Source organism: Nematolebias whitei, chromosome 21, assembly GCF_014905685.2.
Source record: "Nematolebias whitei isolate Nwh7 chromosome 21, NemWhi1, whole genome shotgun sequence".
In the NCBI taxonomy this organism is placed as follows: Eukaryota; Metazoa; Chordata; class Actinopteri; order Cyprinodontiformes; family Rivulidae; genus Nematolebias; species Nematolebias whitei.
The window spans coordinates 29,838,300-29,863,364 of record NC_056518.1 but is presented as its reverse complement, the minus strand read 5'-3'; the positions used below and the strand labels follow the sequence as shown (position 1 = coordinate 29,863,364).

The window sequence follows — 25,065 nt, the reverse complement described above, 5'->3', positions numbered from 1 at the left end:
GATTTAAGGTGGAGATGCGGGATGTTATAAGGTGGAGCTGAGGGAGATTTAAGGTGGAGATGCGAGATGTTTAAGGTGGAGCTGAGGCAGATTTAAGGTGGAGATGAAGGATGTTTAAGGTGGAGCTGAGGGTTATGGAGCTGAGTGATGTTTAAAGTGGAGCTGAGGGATGTTTAAGGTAGAGATGAAAGATGTTTAAAGTAGAACTGAGGGATATAGCATTGAGGGATGATTAAGGTGGAGCTGAGGGACGTTTAAGGTAGAGCTAAGGAATATGGAGCTGAGGGATGTTTAAGGTGGAGTTGAGGATGTTTACGGTGAAGATGAGAGTAATGGAGGAATGTTTAAGATGGAGCTGAGGTTATTTAAGGTGAAGCCGAGGGATGTTTCAGGTGGAAATGATGAATGTTTAAAGGGGAGCTGATGCATATTTTAAGTGGAGCTGTGGGATGTTCAGGGTGGAACTGATGGATGTTTAGGGAAGAGCTGAGGGATGTTTAAGGTGGAGCTGAAAGATATTTAAGGTGAAGCCAAGTGATGTTTCAGGTAGGTTCCTATTCAGCGCCTACGTCAAACTTTAGCTCGAGCTGGTCCTTGAACAAGCTCCAGGAAGGATAAAATATTCAGATTTAAAGATTTCTACAGACAGAAACATTCTGGCTCCTCTCCTCCGACAGCAGCACCGACCTTCGGCTGTAAAACAAGTCGCAGCAAAATCTGAAAGGCGTGAAGCTGATCTGTACAGTACAGAAAGGTCAAAGGTCACTTCCTTCAAGGCGCCAGGTTCGTGTGGCTGGCACTCAGGTCGTGACTTCTCAGACGATTATTTCGTTCCTGGAAGAAACAGGAAATTAAAATTAGAAGCTGATAAGTTTGTTTTTCTTTTATTCACAGATATGGGTTTAATCCCAGATAAAACAAGAGATTATTAAAAAAAAAATACAGTTTAAAAAATAATTTCTTTAAATTTGAAGTCTTTAAAACTCAAAAAGAAGCATGACGTAAATTTTTGTCCTGAGGCAATAATCATTTAATTACTTTTTATTTTAAATTAATTAAAACATCTGCTCCTACAGCGCCCGCTGCTTGAACGGCACCGCTCATTCTGTTCAAGAATCAATAAAGTTTCAACTTAAAGGGATATTCTACGAGTCATTTTAAAGTGTGGAATGTATGAAGAGTTAATATCCAACCTGTTGTAGATAGCAACCCTTCACAATAAGAGTTCCTATAAAAATTTATTTTTAATGCCTTGTAAATAAGCAATTCATTAACAAATTTATAAAACAACTCACACAATGAATCAGGCCCACAAGTAATAAATTTGTATAAATATAAAATAGTTTGAATATTGCATTCTGTAAAGTTTCAATCATATTGTTTAAATATCAAACAGGAAGTGGACCTGCAAAGGAGCATCAAGTTTATTAAAAAAAAATATTTGGTTAAGTTATTTTATTTAAAAGATAATTAAACCATGCAACAATCAATAAATTAGCTGCACCTTAATGAAGCTAACTAGCCTTTGTGCCAAATAATTTACCTAAAATAACATTTCATAAAGCGTTAAAAAATCCTTAATAACACTTTAACGTCTCTGTCAGTTTATTATTACACCAAAACTGACATCCAGGCAGGACCAGAACTGCTACAGCTGGCTGCTGCTGCTATTTATGTTTGTGAAATGGCTGTAATATTTTAATATTCTACATAAATGATTGTTTTAAAAACATGACTGCAGCAAATTTAAAAAAAAAATCAAGTTGTTTTTTTGTTCTGACCCGACTTCAAAATAAAGCATTTCCCCAAACAGAGCGTTCAAAATGCCATCTACAACAGGTAAGACGCTAACTTAATTTTTTCTAAGAACAACACTCAAATGGATGGAATATCCCTTTAAAAACCCTAATACTGTACAACAAACAAATATAACAAATACAAATATTGAATTTGATTAAAGTAAATAAAATTGACATTTAACCTTTAAAGTTTTTTATTTTATCTTTGTAGTTTCACATATAAAAATGGTTTAAAATTCCTTTGTAAAATTTGTAATAAAATAAAACCGTTACTAAAAAACTAAATAAACCATCCAGTGTTTAAGGATCTGTAAAAATTATTTCATGTTCTGTGACGTCCGTTGTTGCAACGCTTCAAAAAGTCTGGCTCAGATCATCTGCTGCCGTAAAAGTTGTATTTATTGAGAGAAACTTGATTTTTGCTCTAACATTTAATAAAAAGTGTCAACACAAAAGTATCCATGTTTTAATTTATATTAATTGCTAATTGATTAGTCTGATTGTGCAGGTTTGAGTATCCCTGCAGAGACATTTGGACCTTCTTACTTGGTTCTGGTCCCTGGCGGCTCGGTCCGGCAGGTTCAGAACACCCATTGAGCTGGCTCGCTTCATGCTGTGCCCACATGCAGGGAGGCAGGGTGAGGGGTCAGAGGTGATGAGGTGAGTCACATGGAGGTTAGAAACATTTGTGATGAAGGTTATTTCGTTAAAAAATTCTGTTGGAGCGACCCGGAATGAGACCAAAAGTTTTACTTGGTTAATCAGTGACGTCAAACACAAAGGGACATTTTAAGTTGCCGTTCAGAGAAAAATCGGGAAAAAGTTCTGGCCTGAAAAACACGAGGAATTAAAAAAAAGAACAGATGAACTTTATTTTATTTTAGACTCGAGGTTCAGAAACCGGCAACCTAAAATGTGTCCCGAACAGAACCTTTAACTCACGACCCGAGAACCAAACAGACGTTCACCAAGTTAAAAACACAAAATTAAAAATATATAAATCACTGCAGAAATTAGCCTCCTGAAAGGGATGTTTTCAACCAAAGGCTATGAACAGTTAATATCTTACCTGCTGTGGATGTCTTTTTGAACGACCTCAGTTTGGAGAAAAAGTTTAAACCTGACAGGACTGACGAGCGAATGGCTAGTCTGAAAGCAGTTGATCGTTGCTGCTCTTTACACAGGATTCTGTGATCATTTCCAAGAGAAAGAAGCAACAGCAGCAGCTAGCTGTAGCACTTCTAGAGCAGCCTGAGGTCACTTCTTCCTCAAATTTCTGCCAAAGTAACAATATAACAAAAAAAATGACCGGCTTTTTTTTTTTTTTTTTTTTAGCAGTAAACGTATGACGGAAAAGCTACAAACAGCTATATCACAAGGAAAAACACTAAGATCAACTTAATTTATCAGATTATCGAAATTAATCCAGTTAGTTAAACTTTAATTTGCTGTCATTTTTACGTTTTACTGTTATTTGGGCAGAAATATAATAAAAATTTACGTCGGAGTTTAGGAAATAACCACAAAACTCTATGTACGATAATATAAAAGATCCGAGCCGTTCAATGAAGTTACCACGTTAGACATTACAGATGTTTTAAGACGGCAGTATTCCACTTTAACCTTAGCCACTTTCAGACTAGCCATTAGCTCGTTAATCTGGTCAGAAGTACCGTAATCTAAATTTGCGTTCCGTTTTCCTCAGAAGTCGGATCTAAAGTCTGACTCAAGATAATTGTGAAACAGTTGACGAGGCTAACTGCTGTTAGCATTACGAGCTAACAACAGTTAGCAGCTAACAGAAGCTAGCTTTACAAGCTAATGGGTTTCGTTGTGGTCTGTGTATGGACACAAATGGCTGCCAATACCCTAATATGGCTAATGGTGTGAAAGCAAACTGAAAATCAAAAGTTCACTCCTGCGTCTGTCATAACAGTTCATGTACAAGTCGGCCATGTTGGATTTTGAGGTTGGGGGTGGTAAGGAACGCCACTGGTCGAGTCAGAATTCTGACTTTGGGTGAAGAGTTCCAGTTGATTTATTCCCCGACGTGAAACAGCAATTTTCTCCAAACTGAGGTCATTCACAGAATCATCTACAACAGGTAAGATATTTATTGTTCATACCTTCTCCACAGAGCCTCAACATTTTTCTAAACGTTTCTTTTAGATGTAATGATTACTGATTCAGCTTTGTTGTTTCAGTTTAGTATTTCACTGAAGCACTACGGGCAGGTTATATAGATTTATGTTTTATTTTCTGAGTCGCACGTCGTTTCCATCCCTTATTTCCTGGATTGACAGAGTTCCTCTGCTGGTGGAAAGAGGCAACGTCCCATTTTTAATTAAAATAATAATCATTTCTGTCTTTGCACAATTCTGCAGCGAGCTGGGGACAAATGTTCAGTGAGTTTGAACAAACGTTTCTGCAGCGATTTAACGTTGTTCAGTCATGCTGAGGATGAAGATAAACTGTTCTTCATCGTCTTTAAGCCACGAAGAAGAAGTAAAATAATAAACGATCAACAAACAGATGAGGCATGCAAGGAGATGTTCAGAAGAAATAAAAATATTTATTCATAATAAAAAAAAAAAAGATTCAACAACTCCACACAGAACAGCCATGCAGATATAAAATAAAATAAAATGTAAAGTCCAGAGTCCAGAGTGGTTTGTTTAAAAACGGTCCAGAAGCAATAAATAAAATATTAGTAGAAGTGAACGAGCAGAAATCTGCAGGTTTTGTCTCTTTAGTTTCACAGAATGAGAGGAAACTTTTCCCATTTCATCTTTTACCTTTGGTTCTGTCCAGGAGAGAAGGTCCGGTTTGGTTCCTTTGCTTTACTCTTTCAGTTTGTACACTGAGAGATTAAAATTATTAATCTGGGTTTTATTTTAAAACGTATTGCTTCAGGAACTTTTTCCAGTGTGAGACGTAAGAAATTATTTTGGTTATTTCATTTTTATTAAAAAAAGACAGAATATTAATTAACACCTAAAGGGATGACTTTATTTCCATTAAAGTATTTAATCCCCAAACATCGATGTTCTGTCCACATTAAAATAAAACCATAAAAATCAGAAACTACCTTTTGGTTCTTTCAGTATTTAAATACGTTTTGGATCTAATTAGAAAATTATTTCCATTATTTTCCATTAATAAAGTGTTGTATTCTTTAAATTTGTAACTTTTCTTACAAATTACTGAATTAAAACGGCGTCTCCTAAAACTTTTAGGCCCAATTTCAAGTGTTAAAACATTAAAACTTTTTTTTCCCAGACAGTACTGAACATTTCTGTTAATAAACTCCAAACTTTTTTAGAGTTTTTCTAAAAATAAATCCTTGATAAATTCCTGAGCAGGTCATGTTTATAAAAGTGCAGAGAATTAAGGTAAAACTCATAAAATGGGAAAAAGAATCGAAGAGTAAAAACAGAAACTCTTCGTGTGCAAACGCAGCCGCGACCCGCTTCCCCACCAGCAAACAGAACCTGTCTTTAGTTTGTGGGTCGGCCCTCTGGGTCTCCAGAAGCTGTGGGGGGGAGGGGGTGCGATAGTTACCCAGAGGTCTTCTGCTCGCCGTCCCGGGTCGAGCCGCCGCCACCCTTCAGCTTGCGGACGAGTTTCTCGCTGCTCCGACGGAGCGACGCTCGGAGTTTACTGAAGGAGCCGCTCCTCTTCAGGGACCCGGAGCCGTCCTGACGGGACACGGTCAGAACTTTAACGGACCAGAACGTCATCAAACATCTGAGCAACACACCGAGGCAGGTTTTCATTAAAGCTAGGAGGAACTTCACAGCCCAGAATCATCAGTCCCACCTCCCACCCCCGTATGATTTACTATTTGTTGCCTTAATGAATCTACATAAATACTTCAGAATAATGACGTTAATCCAGGAAATAGTCTGACCCGAGTCGACAATCTGTCGTTTTCCTGTTTCTTATTTTTCTGTAAAATTTTAAAATTGTACTATTTCTGCGGTTTGTGTTTAATCTGCTCATGAATCGAAAGGTTCGGCTCGTTCAGAAGATGGGAGCTGTGACTTTTCTGTCTTTTTTGGTAACTTTTAAACTTTTCCAGTTATTTAACTTCATTTAGGCCTGTCACAACAAACAATAAATCAATTAATCGCATGTTAAATTAAAATTATCAACCTCATTTTCATTTATCGGCTTTATCGTTTCTTCATGTCTCTCTCTTTCTACTGAAGACACTGGATGACAAAAGGCTCAACTCCAGCGATCTTCACTGACACCTCCCTTTCTCGTTTCTTTAACCTCCTAGGACCTGGCCATCCACATATGCAAGAGTTCGGGTCTTAGGAGGTTAAAATCCATTTTAACAATCCAAAATCGCATTTTTGGATCGTTAAAAGCAGCTAAGCTGAGAAGCTAAGCTAACAGGCCGACCTCGGGGAAAAACCTCCGTCTTGTTGAAGATCCAAAATTCACGGTTGAAACTCGGGTTTTTGTCTAAAAAGTTGTTTTTCTCTGAAAAAAGAAGCTGAGAACTTGTTTACTGATTTTTTTAAATAAAAGCTTAGTGTGAAAAATGCTATGCTAAAGAGCTCAAACCACACCGATCATCCGCCATTTTGAGAACCGAAAAATAGGAAGGAGAAACAGCCCATGTCACGTCAAGGGGCCTCCCTCACATTTTTCTTAGAGACACTGCTCGCTCCCTCACTATCCATCCTTCGGTTCAAACAGTCTTATACTACCATCCAGTGGTAAAAAAAAGTACTACACACAAAATTAACCAACATATCTTCTTAAATTTGAAAATAATTACTAATTATTGTCAAATTTCAAACAATATTATTGTTTATCACAATAATTTCTGAGACAATCACCCAGCAAAATTTATTATCATGACAGGCCTAACTTCATTTAGAATATTTTCCTCACGTTGACACATTCATTAACTTTTTTGAAATCCGCTTCAGCTGCTGGCTCTGTTTCGGTCATATTTTTAGCTTTTAGCTGGCATTTTGCTACGTTTAGCTTCTGGCTAGCCTTTTCCCAGTTTGGCGTTTAGCTAACGCTCTACTGTTTTTAGCTTTAAAAACTCAGTTTCTGCTTCTTCAGCAGTCATTTGGCACTCAGAGAGTTTTTAACAGCAGTCGGGACATCATGAAGGGCAAGGAACTCTCCAAACAGGTCAAACAAAGCTATGGGGACGTAAAAGTCAGGGTTGGGTCATAAAAAAATGATTCAAGACCTCTGAACTAAACTAAATCCATTATTAGGAATCAGAATCACGACACCACAGCAGACCTGCCAGGAGAGGGTCACCCACCAAACGAGCGGGTCAGGAGGGCATTAATCAGAGGGACATCCAGGAGGACAAAGACAACTCTGAAGGAGCTGAGAGGTGGAGGATCTGTCCACAGAATCACCAGAAGCAGTTCAGAGCTGGACTTTACAGAGGAGTGAACAGGAAGGAGACACCAAACATGTGAAACTGCTGTGGTCAGATGGGACCAAACATCAAGGACCTATCCCTACAGTGAAGCACGGTGGTGGCAGTATCATGCTGTGGAGATGTTCTCTGACTGAGACACTGACCAGTTAAAGGAACATGAATCAAAATACAGACATTCTTCCAGAGACGTGAGACAGGAACGAAGGTCCACCTTCCAGCAGGACAACAAGCCTGAACACACCGCTGAAGAACACTCCACTGGTGTAAGGAGAACCAGCTAAAGGTTCTGGACTGGTCCAGTCAAAGCCCAGAGCTCAGTACAACTGAGAGTCTCTGGTTTGTTTTAAAGACTCTTGTACACAAGCAGCAACCTGACGAAGCTGGAGACTATTGGACATGAAGAAGGGACAAAAAGTCCTGAAGTTAGCGGGTCATGGAGGCGGACCTTACTATTGGAAATGGTGGGTCTGTGGTGGTTTTATGTTTCTCTGTTGAATTATTCAGAACTTTACATCCCTTTAAAAAAAACTAAATCCTCTTTTCAACGTTTGACTCCAGGGAGGACGTTGGATTTTTAGTTTATTTTAATTGATTTAATGTTTTCGCTTTGTTCTTGTTATTTTTCCATTCAGATCTTGGGACTGCTGATACGTTTTGGGTATTGTTCCGTGCAGAACGGTGGTCTTGTGGTTCTTTAAAGAACTTTGGTACGATACAAGGTGGAAAAGATCTAAAAATATTTTAGATTGTGACTTTTTATATGACCTCTAAAGACATTAATTATTCCAGATCAGGTTTAAAATGTGAAGAACACGCAGGTTTATTAGAGAAATACGAGTGGTTCTGTTAGTGTTCTGGTTCTGTTAGTGTTCTGGTTCTGTTAGTGTGTTGATGCTGCAGAAGAGAAGGAACACACGCAGAGGCGACAGGCTCAGGTGAGCAGAGAGTTCAGCTTTTATTAGAAGTTAGGAAAGATGCAGAACCGGGTCAGAACACACAGAGGGTTAGAAGCAGGAGCAGAGAACAGAGCGACGAGGAGACGAAGGAAATCCAGAATCAGTGAAACAAACCTAACAGCAACATCTATGTACAGAGATAAACAGGAAGTTTAAAGTCAAATCTTTATTTTTTTTAATAATTCCTAACTAAACCTCACATAAAAATAAAAAATAAAAAACCTGTTGCAAATCCACATTTAACCCAACGTGCAGAAAACCAGCAGACAGAAGTTTAACCTGATGCTTCTGCAAACACAAAGTGGATCTAAAACCTACAGACGTTCTCAAACATGCGATGAGTTCAAGTTATTTAGAGTCAGAACGAGGGAGTGGGGGTGTAACCGTACAGTAAAGGTCCAGTTCAACAGCACAGACAAACTAACGCCTAATTTTAGATCTTTTATTTATTATTTTTAAACAGAGAAGCAGAGACAGAAAACTAAAACCTGCCAGTGACGTTTTAAAGTTGGTATAAAGCTTAAATCAAGTTTTAGTCAATTGAATTGATCTCAGCTTAAAATAAAAATGAACAAAAAACTAAACATCTTCCAAAATAAACAATAAAATAAAGTATGACACACTCAAACCGAGTTTCTGGAGCACTAGAGGGAGAACAGGGCGCTTGATATCAGGGGTATTAAGTAAACAACATGCCATACAGTGCTGACTATCTGACACACCGACTTGCCGTAAAGCACCCATCTATGAGCAAACAGGCAGATCTTTGAGCTTCTGCGCATTTTTCTAAAGCAGCCATGTTTTGTTTTGTGTAAAGTGTTTAAATATCATCTTCCTCTGCGGAATTTCCTGCAGTTCAATAAAACGTGAGTTAGTTCTGGGCGCCGTGATCACTAAGCAGACCCAGACGTCTGTACCGAACCGTCACAATTTGAACACGTGTACCATTACACCCCTAGTATGAAACGATTCAGAAACAACGTTACATATTAAAGTTGTAAACACCCGGTGGAGGGAACAGTGGAGGAGTATCTGAAAGTCTTCTCATGACTTTAAACTGATGAGTGAAAACATGAATGTCCTTAAAATTAACTTTTTATGTCTTAGAGGTGTCCTCAGACAGCAGAGAGGTTCTGATCCAAATCAAACCCAAACTACTTTGATTGTGGACCAGGCTGAAATGTTAAAGATCAGTTCCTCCATGAAGCTATCAAATGAGTTTACAGAAGAGAAGAAGAGTGAAAAAGACAGAAAGAGGCTCAACCCCCCCCCCCACCCACCCCCCACAGCAGACACAGTCAGAGACACGATCACTTCGGGTCGACGCCGAGCGAAGAATCTCGCCAGAGAAAAGAGTCAGAAGTGAAGAAAACTGCAAAGCTGAAGGAGCTGAGGCGTCCATCATGCAGAAGATGAGATTTTAGAAGCAGAACAAGACATCTGGAGTTACGGCTGCTTTCAGACAAAAGGAGAGACAGCAGAAGACAAGATGTTAGGGTCAGAGACGGACAGGAGGACTGAGGAGGACAGGAGGATGGTGGAGGACGGAGGACTAAGGAGGACAGGAGAACTGAAGAGGACAGGCAGATGAGGAGGATAGGAGGACGAAGGAGGACTGAGGAGAACAGGAGGACAAAGTAGGACAGGAGGACTGAGGAGGACAGCAGTTTTGTTATTAGACAGTTTCAAGATGAAGCAGCACCACCGACAACAAACTGATCGGTCCAGTCCAGGTCCTCCAGGACCCCCATCCTGCATGTTTAAGGTCAGGAGGGGGCCTCATGCACCAACATGGACATAAATATTTACATTCAGAACCACAACAGAGAACATACAGGACCTGATTAAAGGTCTCATCTGGAGGAATAAATTAGGACAACGTCCCACCAGGACAACTGGACCCATGGGAACCTTTACCTTTGTTCTCCAAATTGACCAGAAGGTGGTGCTGTTTCATCAGTTCCAGTACTTGGAGGCCAACATCCTGAATGTTTAGGATGTTCTGCTGCTTCAGAACCCCTGACTTAAAACAGAACAACTCAAACGTGCAGGACATCGGACCCGAAGGACCAGGGTTTCATAAACTCAGAACCAGTTAGTTAAAGTTCTGCAGAACCGACAGACAGGAAGGAGACATGAGAGCAGCCAGACGTTCACTAAAACTAAAGATCCAGTTTAAAGTTAGATCAGACGTTTGCACTAAATGTTATTTTATTTAAAGATATGCCTTTAAACTCCTAACAGGTTAGAGTGTGTGGGGGGAGGAGCTTATTAGCTCTGCTTCTTCACTTTACTTTAAACCCTGCAGGATTTTAAAAAGTCTATCTGGCTGCAAACATGTTTAGTGAGGAAGAAAGGGACATAAAAGAGACAATTATAGAACATCACATGTGTGCAGCTGGAGGGGTACAGTACAGAGCCCATGTTGAATCAGACATGTGTTTTATCAGCTGCAGCTAAAGATTTATCTGAATGGTTCAAAAATATTAGATCTGAAGTTTTAATAAGGCAGTAATGTTTATAAAATTATATGTTTTTGTTGTTCTTCGTTCATCTGACTATAGGTAAAATAAAATAAAACACTTATGTACGTTGCTAAACCTCTCCCTCCCCTGATTTAAAGGAGACTGCAGGTCTGCCTCACCGACCCCAGAGGAGGTTCTGATTGGTCGGTTCAGCTGCTACGGCTACAGTTGCTGTGTGCGACGAGCAGCTTAAAGTCTCTGCAGTCCCTGGGAGCCGAGAAAAATCCTGCAGAGGTTCCTAAAGGAACCGTCAGGATCAGAACCGTCAGGATCAGAACCGCAGCTCTGCAGCAGGCAGGTGGTGTCTGATTTAAACTGCTTTAAACTACAAATCAACTCCCCGACATAATAAAGTAGCTTCACATTGATGCATTATTAATATTCACGATGATGGAAGAATGGAGCAGCTGAGAGACGATCAGCATCATCTAATCCGATTATTGATCAGATTACTGATTTATTTTGACATATAGCGATAAAAATAAGTAGATTTTTTAATGTAAAAGGACTCTGATGCTGACATAAGGAGAAAGGAAGTAAAATAAAAACGATCAATCTTAGAGGTCTTAACTAGGCAGGATTATTAGAGCCATTTTTTTTATCAAATTTTAATCTAGAGAACATCAGATTGTCTTTTCTGGCTTCAGCTGCAAAAAAAAAAAAACAACCCAGAATTGTATAAGAGTAAAAAAATATCTAATAAAACCCTGCCTTCATGCCCTTTGATTTAAATATGCCGGTTTTTCACAATAAAACTCTGGCTTCAGGTCATTAGGTGTAAAATGTCAGTTTTACATAATACAACTTTTTCAGGCTGTTTGGAGTAAAAATCTTGTTTTTTCACAATAAAATTGAGGCTTCAGGCTGGTGTATATATGGGGGATTTTCAAAGTAAAGCGCAGCGGGCTGTGTACTGTACTTACCCCATTCCACTCCACGCTCATACTCACTTCCTCGCCGCCGTCTGGCCCGCTCTCGTACTTCACCGTGTCCGAGGTCAGGCTCTCGCGGCTCCGCTGCTTCTCTCGGACCTCGGGCTCATTCAAGACCTCGACCACGCGCTGCTTGTGCACGTTGTCCAGACCCTGATGGATCAGAACCACACAAAAGGTGGAGAGACAGCATTAAATACAGGAAGTAAACTAATCAGGTTCAAATGACTGTTCCTTGAAAGAATGCAAGTTACATCTTTCAGCACTCGAAGTATGTGTTGGGGATGACTCTCAGCTACTACCACACAGCTGGAAAAAGTCTGAACCCTCACCTGCTTTCTGGAGCGCACTGCAGCTTCCTCCAGAGTCTCAGCAGCCTCAAACTTGCCCTGCCGCCTGTAGAGAGCGCCCAGGTTCTTCAGAGTCGTGGTCACCGTGGGGCTGTAAGACACCAGGAGCTTCATTACCCAGAATCCTTTACTGGATGAACAAGTCATCTTACAGAACATCTGGATGTTCAAACGGCCATAACTCAGTCAATTTTACAGAGAGTGAGACAAAACTGGGGGTGGTAGTAACAAAGTCATCGTTAACACAGACTCTAATTAAAAAACATTTAAAGCTCAATTTATTAACTTTTAACAGCAATGAATGTTGCACCAAAGTTCATGCTCAATAATCCAGGTACAAATCCAACAATGTTCAGTCAGGTCACATTAATGAATGTTGTAGCTTCACAGAGACAGACTGACCTGTCGACTTTGCAGGCTTTGTACCAGCCTCCGTATTCTCCAAACGGTGAGCCGTCCTTTTGCTTCCCCTGAGAGAGCGAGCAGACGTTATGGACACATTAATTCATTTGTTTATAAAATTAAAACAGGTTGAAGATGATTTAACGTCAGAGCTGACAGGAAGCAATGAGAATAATTAATGTGAATAAATCAACAAAGATTGAAAACAAAGATAGTTTCCTCACATTTTCACCAGAAATTTGTTTTACTTTACAGCTTTTTGAAAATTAATAACATTGTAAAAAATATATAATAATAGTAAGTTTTATTTGTGGGTTTGAACTGATGACAACAGCTGAATGACTGCTGAAATCTGCTGCTGAAGCTGAAACAGAGTTGGTAAAGCTAAAAGTAGCAAAACACTAGCTAAAAGTAGCACAATGATAGCGAAAAGTGGCAAAATGCTAGTTAAAGTATCAAACCTCTATCTAAAAATGAAAATTGCTAGTTAAAAGTAGCAAAACTACAGCTAAAAACAAAAATGCTAATTGAAAGTAGCAAAACACTAGCTAAAAGTAGCAACATTAGAGCTAAAAATAAAAATGCTAATTAAAAATAGCAAAATGCTAGCTAAAAGTATAAAACCTTTAGCTAAAAATAGAAAAGCAATTGTTAAAAGTAGCAAAATGCTAGCTAAAAGCAGCAATAGACAAGCTAAAATCCAAAAGCAGCAAAAGGATAGATTTCAGTAGAAACTGACTAGTTAGAAGCTAAAACTAGCAAAAGGTAATCAAATGCTAAATATAATAAAAGGATAATTCAAAGCTAAAAGTAGCAAAATGACAGCTCGACGTTAAAAGTAGCAGAACCGTAGCCAGCTAGGAGCAGAACCATAGCTAAAATTCAAAACAAATACCTAGCAACAGCGAAAAGTAGCCAAAAGATTAGCTGAAAGCCAATAGTAGCACATAAACACAAAAACAGAGCCAGAAGCCAAAGCAGATTTCAAAAAGAAGACAGTTTTTGAAGGATCCAAATGTGTTACGGGGAGAATATTTGTAAATAAAGTGAAATATTTTGAAAAGTAAATAAGTTACAAAAACCAATCTGCTGAACAAACTGAACGTTTTGGGTCATTAATGGGTAAAAAAAACAAAACACCTAGTATACAGATGTACTGTAGTTAAACTACAAAGAAAAAAAAATGTTGAGATGAAAAACAGAATATCGGTGCTGACTCAGTGTTCACACAATAAGAGCACCAGTTAACCCTCCTGCTGCCCTTGGGTCATTTTGACCCCCGGGCAGCAGGAGGGTTTAGCTTTGTGGCTGCAGACGCTCACCTTGCTCTGTTCCTCCCTCTCCTCTGCGTGCATCCAGATGGGCTTGTTCTCATCTGCAGAGGAACAATAAATGAGTCCTGGTCACAGCGTCAGAGAGGTTTTAACTCGTTTAATCAAAGGAAATGAAAGATTTCTGAAAAGTTTTGGTTCATTTAAGTTAGTTAGCAGCAGGAAGATCTGTATGGACTGGTGTTGTACCATCAACAGAACCAAACTCCTTCTCGTGAGCCCGGGTCAGGATTTCTTTGTACAAGGTCTCCGCTTGCTTGAACTTGCCCTGCTTCAGGTAACACGACGCCTGACGAACAAAACCAGAAGAAATCAAACCAGGGGAACCAGCAGTCAGCGTTAAGATGAATGTGTTCAGGAAACGTTCCCCTCTCACCAGGTTGTTCTTGGTTTTGGCCACGTTGGGGTCATCTGGACCCAGTTTGGTCTGGTAGATCTCCAGAGCCCTCATGTAGTAGTACTCCACCTCCTCGTACTTGCCCTGGTTCTGACACAACAGGGCCAGGTTGTTCAGCTGCTTGGCCACATCTGGGTGGTCTTTGCCCAACACCTGGACAGATGCATGCAAGGGGATGGGTCAGAACAGCCCAAAGGTTCAGATATATATGGATCACCAGTTAGAGACGTGTTCAGTTCCTCTAAACTTTCCTGCTAGTTTAAAAAAAAAATGATGCCATGGACTGGTTGGACATCTTAAAGGATAATACGATCCTAGCTAGTTTATTTTTTCAAGTTTAGAACCCCTGATCTAGAAGAATGATTTTAAAATAAAACTTGTTTTTTTTCTTCTTAAAACAAGCAGGAAGTTGATTTTTGTTGGACGTTTAAGGCTGAATGTATCACTTTAAACAGCAGAAAATTCAGCTCCAGCCAGGAGCTCCGTTTTCCTAAACGTCGACAAAAATGTTGCCGATTCAGCAGGACTCGCGTTGCGCCACACTCAGCAGGAAGTCGAGTAACTTCTCTCATTTCTAGTAAAATAGCAAAATGATTCCTCTGAGCTGAACTTCAACTGACGTCTGGACTCTGATTGGTTCACGGGCAACACGAAATGTCGTCTGAAGAATGTAATCCACCCTTTGGGTCCAGAAGATGTCCAGTAGACTCAGGACAGTTAGGGGACAAAGACAGTCAGACGTCAAATATTGAGATGGGTACATTTATTTATAAAGTTAATGTTTCTGTAATAATACTGCAATATCGGTCATATTTAGTAAAAATAAGACAACTAACGTGCTGACTATTAAATCAGATGATATTTACCTCATTTTAAAACGTTAAAAACATTTTAAATGAATGCATATCACCCGCCGTCCTGTGTGCCAAACTTTTAATCAACAATCTCTCCTTTCTGTTAGACTTCACAGTTCATGTTGGGGGATCAGTCTCAGCTACTGCCACACCAGATTTTAGCTCAATATTTGTAAAACGACTTACAGCTGGAAACCATCTTGAATGGTGCATCCAACAATTTTATCCCGACAGTTGCATCAAAATCTGTCCAGTAGTTAAAGATATATATTGCTAACAGATAATCAGACAGCCGTTCTTTATTAATTTATTTTACTAGCTGTGTGCAACAGAACCTGAAATGAGCTGGAGTTTAAAGCTAGAGCAGGGAGGACTCACCTTTTCTCTGATCTCCAGTGCTCTCTTGCACAGAGGCTCCGCCTCCTTGTACTTGCCTCTCTTCCCGTACAGAACAGCCAGGTTATTGAGGGTGGCAGCGACCTGATGGGACATAAAATCTTTATTTTTATAACGTTGACGCAGTTTAAACGTCCTTCACCTGTGTGCAGCGACAACACTCCACCAAAGCGCAACAGGCTGTGCAGAATCAGGAAGTGATTAAAGGTGGGGGTCATTTGATCCAAATCGAACTGAATGATAAATCTGCGACAAGTGCACTCAGGAGCGCCACCTGCAGGTCAGCTCTGACCTCTGATTCACATCACGATCTGCCATCCACAGTGACCAAGAAGCCGGAGGAGGGAAGGAAAAAAAACTGGGCTCAGGGTGGCAGAGAGCAGATATAGAAGACGAGGAAGCTGCTCCTGTACTGGTAATTACAAAATAAAAGTTCTAAAAAGATCAAGATCACGCCCTCATCTGTAGGAAAATAAAACACCAATGATGTGCTCTACTTGTCCAAAACACATAAATGTTTAGTTTTGTCAACAAGAACTCTCCACAAGGTACAAGGGCTGAAACTTTATTTTCATGCAGTAAATAAACAGATTTATAACTATCCTGACAGAAACACTCGACTTAGGAAGACGTGTAAACTAAGCAACAATCTGAACATGACTCAAGATGCTGCTTCCATCTTAAACCAGGAGTCAAATCTAAAGGCTGTCTGTTTCTCTCATTCAGTCCTCAGAATGAACCCTGAGGAAAGACTACAGGTGCTGTTTGATGATGTCAAAAGTGTTACAGAACCTTCACGTCTCTAAACAACTTCCTTCCAGAATGGTCTTCCTGCCATCATGGCCAGAGATAAATCTGAGTGTAAACAACCAGCAGACCACAGGATTTAAACAGCAACCATTTAAATCACGGGGAGAAGACAAAAGGGATTAAAGAGGAGTGCAACAATCACAAAACGTTAAATCAGTGTCGTACGTGGAACTTGATTTCATCCAGATACGACATTGGTCTTGAAGAAGAATCAGAGTCTGGTTGACAGGAAGTGAGAGGAGACGCTAACCTCAGTTTGACAAACTGAAGAGGGCTGGAGGTCCAAACAGCCTGCTGCAGTTAACACAGTTCAACTGTTGGTGCTGATACGAACAAACAGTAAATTATTATTTGTAAACATCGACACTGAAGTTAAAATCACTCAAGAGAAGTAACAGAGGTTCGCCCCATACGAGCTCTTCTTTGGCCGTTCTTTTCAGATCTGGGCGGCAGACGGACGATATAAACGCCATTTTTTTCATTTAACAAAAACATAACAGTAAATGTTTAACCTAAACAAACATATTTAACGACCCTTAGCAGAACTTCTACACTTCTACAGAAAAGCATGCTCGGTTAAAATAACTGAATTGGGAGCTACAGTGAGCTGGATGAAGCTGCTGCTTCAGGAACAGATTAAATATCGACAGGTGTGGTCAAAGGTTTTATAAGTGTTAATATCAGTCTTTAAATTAATTTATATATTTTAATTTATAATGTAAACAAATTGGAGCAGTTTTGAATATTGTTCACTTGTATTTGTTGTGAATACAAAAAGGCGTTATGCTGTTTAATGTTCAATGCTTTGAATATTTTTTTATTTAATGTGAATATCAGTTCATCCATATACCTTTCAGATTTGGATGAACCGGACTCCTGGGGCCCGCTGGCACCGGTTCTGTTCAGAACTTTATGCACAGAATTTCTCGGTACAGTCAGGGAGGGTGGAGGAGGGGTCTGGGTCAATGGTCCCAGGATTCTGTCTACATTTATGGATGATGTGGTCCTGTTGGCCCATGTTTCCCAATCCTCTTTTTATTTTTTCATACTTATGTAGATGTGACTAAAATCAAACTCCATACCTTTCTAGACTGTTGGAACTTATTTTTCAGGCCCTTGACCTAAAGAACCGTCTACTCTTTACCCAGCGGTCACAGCAGTGCTACAGAGGACTGTCCATGTACTCACAGCTGGATGGTCCCGGCCCAGAGTCTTCTCCCTGATGGCCAGCGCGTCATTCAGCAGGTTAGCTGCCTCCTTGTATTTGTTCTGATCCCTGACAAACAGAAAACAGGAAAACACACATTAAGATCGACTGCAGCTTGTTTTCAGGTGACATGTTCCAAACGACTCTCCTGCAGTTCCCACCAGGGCTTAATTTGTAAACTGATCGATGACGGAACACAAATAGCAGGCAGGCCAGCTGGGGGACGAAGGGTAGCGGGGTCTGGGGGTCCTCTCCCAGAAAATTTTGAATAAAGTAGATGTGATTTCTTGCATTTTGGTGTATTTTAAGAGGTTGTTAAACATCTACATTTACCTACATTTGTAAACACTTGCATCCTACCCCCCCCCCACTTTACAGTTTCGAGCTGACTCTTCTCCGCTGAATTCACTGTCCGACTCCACATGCAAAACCTCCAGGCACTCACCCCTACCACTTTTTTAGGGGTGGAGATTTATATTTTTATTTTTTTAAGGGTAGAGGTGGAAATGCTTCACTTGAAGGGGCAGATGATCGTGAGGATATTAAGAAGTCATAAGTGGCTGCTGTGTTTAAAATGAGTGTTTATGTAATTATTTTCAGTTTACATATCCAATATAAGTTTTATTAGTTCAAAGCAGTCATATTTGTTCATAACTTTATTATTAGTAAGCCTGACCGTTGCCGGATCCAAGCAAACGGTTGCCAGAATGCACCGTGTCAAAATAAAAGAGTTTCCAGATCCTGTTCCAGCAGGATCCAGCTCAAATCAACCCCTGGTTCCCACAGTTAAATGTAGCCAATTGTTGTGGTCTAGACTTTTTATCCTTCAGTGTACCAAATCAACTGGTACCACAAACTCTGATTCATGTGTGTAAAGGGGACAACAGCTCTGTGAAACCCTTGCCCAGTTCTTGACCATTTTATTTTCTGTTCCTGTCTCTTTGGACAAAAACACAAACACTCAGCTGAACTTTAAATCTTGGCTCATGTCTGGTTGTGTTTGGGTCTGTCTGACATCGAGGCACCAAGACGCTCTGAGACGTGCCAAATGTTTCAGGGAAACGCGTCACGGTGTGGTGAGGGTAACAAAGACAATGTGATAAAATATGTTTTACCTGTAAACAAGCGCCAGGATGTTCAACATGGTGGCTACGTCTGGATGGTCGTGTCCAGAGGTCTTCTCCAAGTCCTCCAGAGCCTGTTTGCAGAGGGGCACAGCCACCTCGTAGCGGCCCTGAGAGGCGTACTGGATCACCAGGTTGTGAAGGGTCCTCAAGCGAGCCGGGATCTCGTAGCCCCCCTGCTGGGCTGCTGCTGCTGCGGCGCTGCCGTGAGCCGGCTGCACTGGAAACGGAAAGAACAGAAATGTCAACATGTCAGGAATTAACCTTAAACCGTCCCGTCACCTAGTGTCAGCCAGATGGACACCCATTCTGGTTCTGGTGGAATTCAGTAGTTCAATGTGAGCGTTTGGGTATTAGTACAGGAGTCAGGAGCTACTGTGTTGAGTCAGAAATACATTAGGAGTACCTGCTTTACAAAACATATGTTGTAATAAAAAAAAAAAAACTACAATAAATTCTGCTTTTTTGATCTTTTATCCATTTATTACAATTCTCCTTCAAACTGGTGTTTAAGAAGCTCATTCCGTGAGTAAAATGGGAATATTTACAGATTAAATTGGCCTGTGAGCCTGTGTACATGAAGGCAGAGCCATCATCCCAGTGAACCTCATTCTGTTGACAACACTTAAAACGTTAAAGCGTCTTTGGGAGTCTCTATTAGCAGAGGAGAAGGAGACATCTAATCTTCTCCACCCCAGCAGTCATTTTAGCTGGATGAGCCTGAGGCGACTCACATGCTGGTGGAGACGTTTAACTTTCTGCCTCAACACAATCCATCCCTCTCTTTGTTGCTTTTATGTTTTATTCATTTATTTAAAAGACTCGGAGCTTCAGTGGAGTGTGACTGAGCTGACCTGCCCCTGATCAGAGGCAGTAAAATGTAGACAGATGTTATGATTATCTTTAGTTGAATTAAAAACAACATGAAGAAACTGCTGCTGCTCAATCCACCACTGAGAGGATGAAGGAGGGTGATGATGTTTTGGCTTGTGTACTGTGTTAGCAAAATATCTCATGGAACACAGGTCTAATTTTAATAAAACCTTCAGAAATTAACCACTGGATGTTCAATTGATTTCTAGAGTCAACCAGTTTCAAGATGGCTGCCACAGCTAATCTACCTCCCCCAACACATAAGTGGCTGTAATTCAATCAGTTTTACAGATAATGAGCTGAAGTTTGTTGTGGTAGTAGCTGAGAGTCATCCTCAACACATATTCTGAGTGTTAACAGATTATAATTTGTGATCCATCAGATTGAGTCCCAGCTACAACAAAATAAAATGTAAATATAAATTTCTAAGATTGAGATCTGCGTAAAAACGCGTCCTAAAAAATTCCATCTAGAGATCTTCTTAATTTACCTTTAAATTAAAGTTTTGTAAAAGGTTTGTCTTCAGAAATAATCATTTTAATTTCCTTTGAAACTGACTATTTTTTTCTGCTATCTGCTGTAGTAATGTATAATATAATAATAATAATGTTTGCATCATCAGCTTTGGGACTCCCCTTTTTAAATACAGGGCTGGGGTTCCTGTTGATGTCACTCCAGACCAATAAAAATAGATGCTCCCATAAAAAAAAAAATAGCTTGTTGCTACATCAAAAATCACAAAATGAACACACTATGGATCATTTTGAAGATTTTCAGATGGAGAATTAAAAAATAAAAAGTCAACATTGAAAAACTCCTCATTGTGACTCATTTTGCCATCACAGGTCATATATGCACTCCTTTAAAGTAACTTTATTTTGGTTTTAGTCCTTTAACTTGGTTTAATCCATCCTCAAATGTAGCTACCCGACTGTAAAACCTGAAATTTGAGGCCCTGTTTACACCTGAACGATGTCTGGAAACGTTAGCGTTTCTCCGTTGTTTGTGGAACAGTCGCATGTTTATACGAGAACGCTGTGCTCGTTGATCTGCTGTAGTTTCCATGCTGGGTTGCTAGCTGGGGCTATGAATTTTGGATTTCATCAACACACACATGTTCAGATACCTGCATGCATCTAAACCGGTGACTACAGCCGACTTTGTGTGGACTGAGGATGAGGTTGGGTCACTTCTAAACGGGGAAAGGTGTGAGCAGGACAAACAGCACTCTCCTGTCCTCTTGTGTTACCGTTGTTCATCTACTGAAGTATAGACAAACTACGGACTGCAAACGTCTGTGGTACGCACACATGATTTCCCCTGGATTCAAAAAGCTTCGGTGTCAGAAATCTACAGCTGTTGTCGTATACACAAACAGCCAAAACGCTGCAGAAGTGCTACAGTTTCACGTCATGTAAACAGAGCCTCGGTAAGAATTTATACACATCAATATGCAAACAGGCGTAGATAGATAATAATGTTATTGTAGTAGTTACATCACAACTCTTAACATTTCATGATCTTTTTTTTTTTTTTTTCTCTGTAAGCTTTTAAATGTGATCGTCAGTCTTAATATCTGAACAAAATGCTAACGGCTAACCACCGGGAGTTAAACACGTCAGAAAAGTCACGGTTTGGCATTGGTACAGAAAAAACAAACATATTGCATATTTATTTACTTGGTTGTTGTCCTAAAAAGCTCTTTGCTTCTTTGATCTAATCTGAGCCCCGTTCAGTAAAATCCATCTCAGGCTGTTTCATATTTGAATGCAAAAAGCGAGATGATGAGAAAACTGAACACTTACTGCCTGGAGGCTGGTCGTCTTGGTCGTCTGGGAAGAGATCATCCAGGGTTTCTTTACTAGAGTCACAATCTTTCTCCTCCTATGGGGGTGGGATTAAACGCAATACATCCATAAAAAGTATATAAAAAAAACAACTGATGATAGGGTCAGTTTACACAGACTACAAAAATACTTCACGTGTACTGACAGCAGCTTGTTTTAATTAAAAATAATAATAATTACAAAATAAAAGAAATCAGCAGGAGAAATATTGATGAAAACTTTAAAGTTTGCATCATGTCTCAAGTTCCCAGTGCCGAGTTCAGATGTTGGAGATGAAAAAAACAAAACACTTGAAAAGCAGCGGAGATTCATTTAAACTTGGATAAATAATGATTTATTCATTTATCTGTGAGTGTTCATATAAAACGTAATGGCTGTTAATAAACACACCAACATAATGAAACAAGGACGGTGTTAGAATAAAATAAAATAGAATAAAATATAGTAGACCTTTTTGATGATTGCACCTAAATACAACAAAATTTGGAGATTGAAAGTTCCTGAATGAACGTTGAGGTACAACTTAAGTTTAGACCTGCGTCGTTTCAAACCAAACTTTGACTTGTTCTGTTGTTTATAGTCTAATTTTATTATTTATTTTTAGTATTTTTGCTCCAGCCACATTCAAAATAATTAATCAAACTAAAACTTATCATCTTCTGTGATTAAAACCATACATGTGAGGTAAAATCGGTTAAAAATAAATAAATAAATAAATAAATTTAAAAAAAGAGGAAAAACTAAAAATAATATTTTTTTTTATTACAGCATGAAAGGTCGATCCTGGTGGTTTATCTAACATTTGGATTTCAGTCAGAAAAAAGGCTGATTGCCATTTTTAAAGATTGAGCCACTTAATAAAATATATTTTAAAAACAACATAACGTCGTAATTATTTAAAGTAATAAAAAAATCAGAAAATTTTGTAATAATCTAAGAAAATGTGCCAACATTTTGAAGTTTGAGCTGTAGAAGAAGCGTGAAGAGAACAACACTCACCGAGGGGGACAGGTCCTCGTCGTACTTCTTCAGCTGGTTCATGAACTCCAGGTGCTTCTTCTCCTCCTCCAGCTGGGCCACGCTCTGCTCGCTCTTCTGCAGCTTCTGCTGCGTCCCGGCCAGCTCGTCCCTCAGCCACTGGTTCTCCTGGCAGAGCCGGCGTACCTGAGCCCGGAGCTTCTGCTTCTCCGACTCCACTGAGCTCAGGTGGCTCGACAGCGCCATCATCACCTGGGCAGGGCGGGGTTCAGACAGGAAGTTAGGTGAATGAAGGTTAACTTGTCATCTGAGCTAAAGTGTGGATTTAAAAAGCTGGGCTTTGACCAAAACCTTTAGCATAATTTCATAACCATGCATTCTGCTTCAGCAACGCTACAGTTACAGCATTGCATTATGGGTAAAACCACCAACAGAACAGCAAACGGTGGTGAGGCAGGACGGCCGGAGAGACGTCAACAGATAAACAGTCTGCGGAGAAGAGACATGAGGGACATTTTGCAGCTGATGGTGTAAATTAGTCTGAATAAAGAGCTGGAACAGTTTTAGATCCTGCAGGGAAACAAAGACCAGAGGCTGAAGCACCAGCTCTGACTCAGAGCAACATCAGTCGAAGGAAGGAAGCATACCACCAACCTGGTGCTTTTATTCAGTTTTATTTTCACCTCCAGGTGGTTAAAAAATTAAATTAAATAAAAAAAAATAAATAAAAATAAATCATTTTATTCTGTGAATTCAGTTGTTTTTTTCTCTCTACACCCAATGTAATTTCAATCTAATCTATATTCTACAATCTAATTATGGTACTTCTGCAGACTTTGTGTTATGTTATTTTGGCAACATGACGGCTCAGTGGTTAGCACTGTTGCCTCGCAGCAAGAAGGTCCTGGGTTCAATCCCCGGTTGGACCTGGGGTCTTTCTGTGTAGAGTTTGCATGTTCTTCTCGTGCTTGCGTGGGTTTTCTCCCGGTACTCCGGTTTCTGCCCACAGACCAAAAGCATGCATGTTAGTCTGCCTTCAGGCCCAGACCTCCCTTGCAGAAGAGATCTATGATCTCAATGGCATTTTCCTGGTTAAATAAACATCTTCCACCTCTGAGTGGAACTCGGACGAACCCCACTCATGTGAAGTCCACTCGTTGAGGTGAACTGTTGTTGACGAAGTCCCGTCAACACTCCGGATGTATCTCTGCCATCCTACGGAGACGCTGAAAGGTAGCGTTAACTGGAGCTCCTCTTCCGCTGATTCATCTTCAGAGAGGTAATGAGTCTAGTCCACTACCGAGCGTACCGAGGAAAGCTGGGTCGGATGGAGGGTGTCGTGCTGTCAACACTTTTCACTCATACACACACCATCTCCCTTCCTTTAAACTTCATTTTCCATCTTTAAAAATTCTTCTATCAAGTAGAAATCATTCCAGATATTTTAGAAATGTCTGTGTAAAGTGCTCATCCACCGCCGTGTGGACAATCAATCACTTGTATAGCTCGCTAAAATCAGCCATGTTGTTATTTTTCAATGTGCCAAATTGATGTAAATGTTTGATGTTAAACTTTGATTCTGTAAATAAATGACCACATTCATTTTGATGGGTCAAAGATAAATAACGTCTCACGATACATTTTATTAAATTCAATGCACGTTATATACAGTCCAGAAAAATGAAAGAACTCGTTTAATTTATGAATATATCATGCATATGTTCATCTACAAAGATCTCGAGTTCTACCCACCTGAGCCTCGCTCAGCCCCAGGTCCAGCATCTCCAGGGACTTGCGGATCATGTGGGACTTCTCCTCTACCAGGACCCCCTCCTCATCCTGCTTCAGGCAGCGCAGAGTGCCCAGGAGACCGTCCAGGATGGAGTGGTGCTCCTGCTTCAGAGCCTCCAGACCCTGGATCACCTGCTTGGTACGAGAGATGATCTCATCTTGGGACAGTTTGTCCCCCGGATCCTCCTCCTCCTTCACACACACCATGGTGGACATGTCCTCACGCATCCTAAAGATAAAAAAAAATGGGGGAAGTCATGATATATTTAATATAAAAATCCTGTATATTCCCAAGCATTTAGTCAAATTTAATCTGTGTTTGAAGCTAATCTGTAATCTTTAGGCTCAATCTGAAAAGATAAAAGACCAGACCAACAGGAAATGGAAACTTGTTAAAGAACAATTCAAATATTTTAGCCCCAGATTAAATCTTTTGACGTATTCTAATCTCACAGCAGACACCTTTTATAGTTTTAATTTATCTCCTTTTGATCAACACCTGGCTGCCTGAACGACTGGATGTTTCTTCAGGTGAAGGCCCAGTTGGTTCAGGTGCCTCTGAGCAAGGCAGCGATGGGGGTGCCTGTTCTGTGAAGCTCAAGAACCTCGCACAGACAGCCCCGATTAAATGTAGGTATAACTGGTTCTGTAAAAGTCCAGATTTGTTACAGAGAACCATTAAAACAAAAATAAATTAGATCAGCTGTGATAAAAATTTGAAACCAGAACTCAGACCTCCCTCTCCCCATAAACACCCTCCAGGTTCTCCTGAAGATCCCAAGGTGCTCCCAGACCACAGAGGATACAGTTCTGGATCTGCCCCTGGGTCTTCTTCCAGTGCTCAGAAAACCTCCAGAGGTCCAGGAGGCACCCTAATCCGATCCCTGAACCACCTCATTTGAGTCCTTACGATGAAGAGGAGCAGTTCTACTAAGAGCTCCATGTGATCTCTAAGTTCTGACACACTTAAGCCACCTGGATCCAGGATCTGGTTCTTTCAGTCCAGAGCCAGACCTCATGACTGCAGCTGAGGTCAAGAAGGATCGGTAAATCCATAGTTTTGCCTTT

At 40.1% G+C, this 25,065-nt stretch overlaps 1 protein-coding gene across 3 annotated transcripts in view; it reads right to left on the bottom strand.

Annotated features, from left to right (window-relative positions):
* Positions 1–682: 682 nt before the first annotated feature.
* The window catches only part of klc1a (kinesin light chain 1a), a 29,919-nt gene continuing 5,536 nt past the window's right edge, over positions 683–25,065 (bottom strand). Inside the window, exons 2-16 of one of the 3 annotated variants that reach the window (XM_037695204.1) lie at positions 23,959–24,226; positions 22,228–22,458; positions 21,187–21,265; positions 18,500–18,728; positions 17,366–17,453; positions 15,350–15,451; positions 14,097–14,270; positions 13,910–14,009; positions 13,712–13,764; positions 12,390–12,457; positions 11,970–12,078; positions 11,629–11,790; positions 5,361–5,497; positions 2,346–2,412; positions 683–834 (exon numbers count right to left, since the gene is read on the bottom strand). In XM_037695204.1, coding sequence (XP_037551132.1) covers positions 772–834; positions 2,346–2,412; positions 5,361–5,497; positions 11,629–11,790; positions 11,970–12,078; positions 12,390–12,457; positions 13,712–13,764; positions 13,910–14,009; positions 14,097–14,270; positions 15,350–15,451; positions 17,366–17,453; positions 18,500–18,728; positions 21,187–21,265; positions 22,228–22,458; positions 23,959–24,225 — 1,929 coding nt within the window. In that variant the 5' untranslated portion in view covers position 24,226 and the 3' untranslated portion in view covers positions 683–771. Of the gene's footprint in view, positions 835–2,345; positions 2,413–5,360; positions 5,498–9,499; positions 9,636–11,628; positions 11,791–11,969; positions 12,079–12,389; positions 12,458–13,711; positions 13,765–13,909; positions 14,010–14,096; positions 14,271–15,349; positions 15,452–17,365; positions 17,454–18,499; positions 18,729–21,186; positions 21,266–22,227; positions 22,459–23,958; positions 24,227–25,065 lie in introns of those variants that run through there. The other 2 variants (XM_037695205.1, XM_037695206.1) reach the window with 2 other exon arrangements.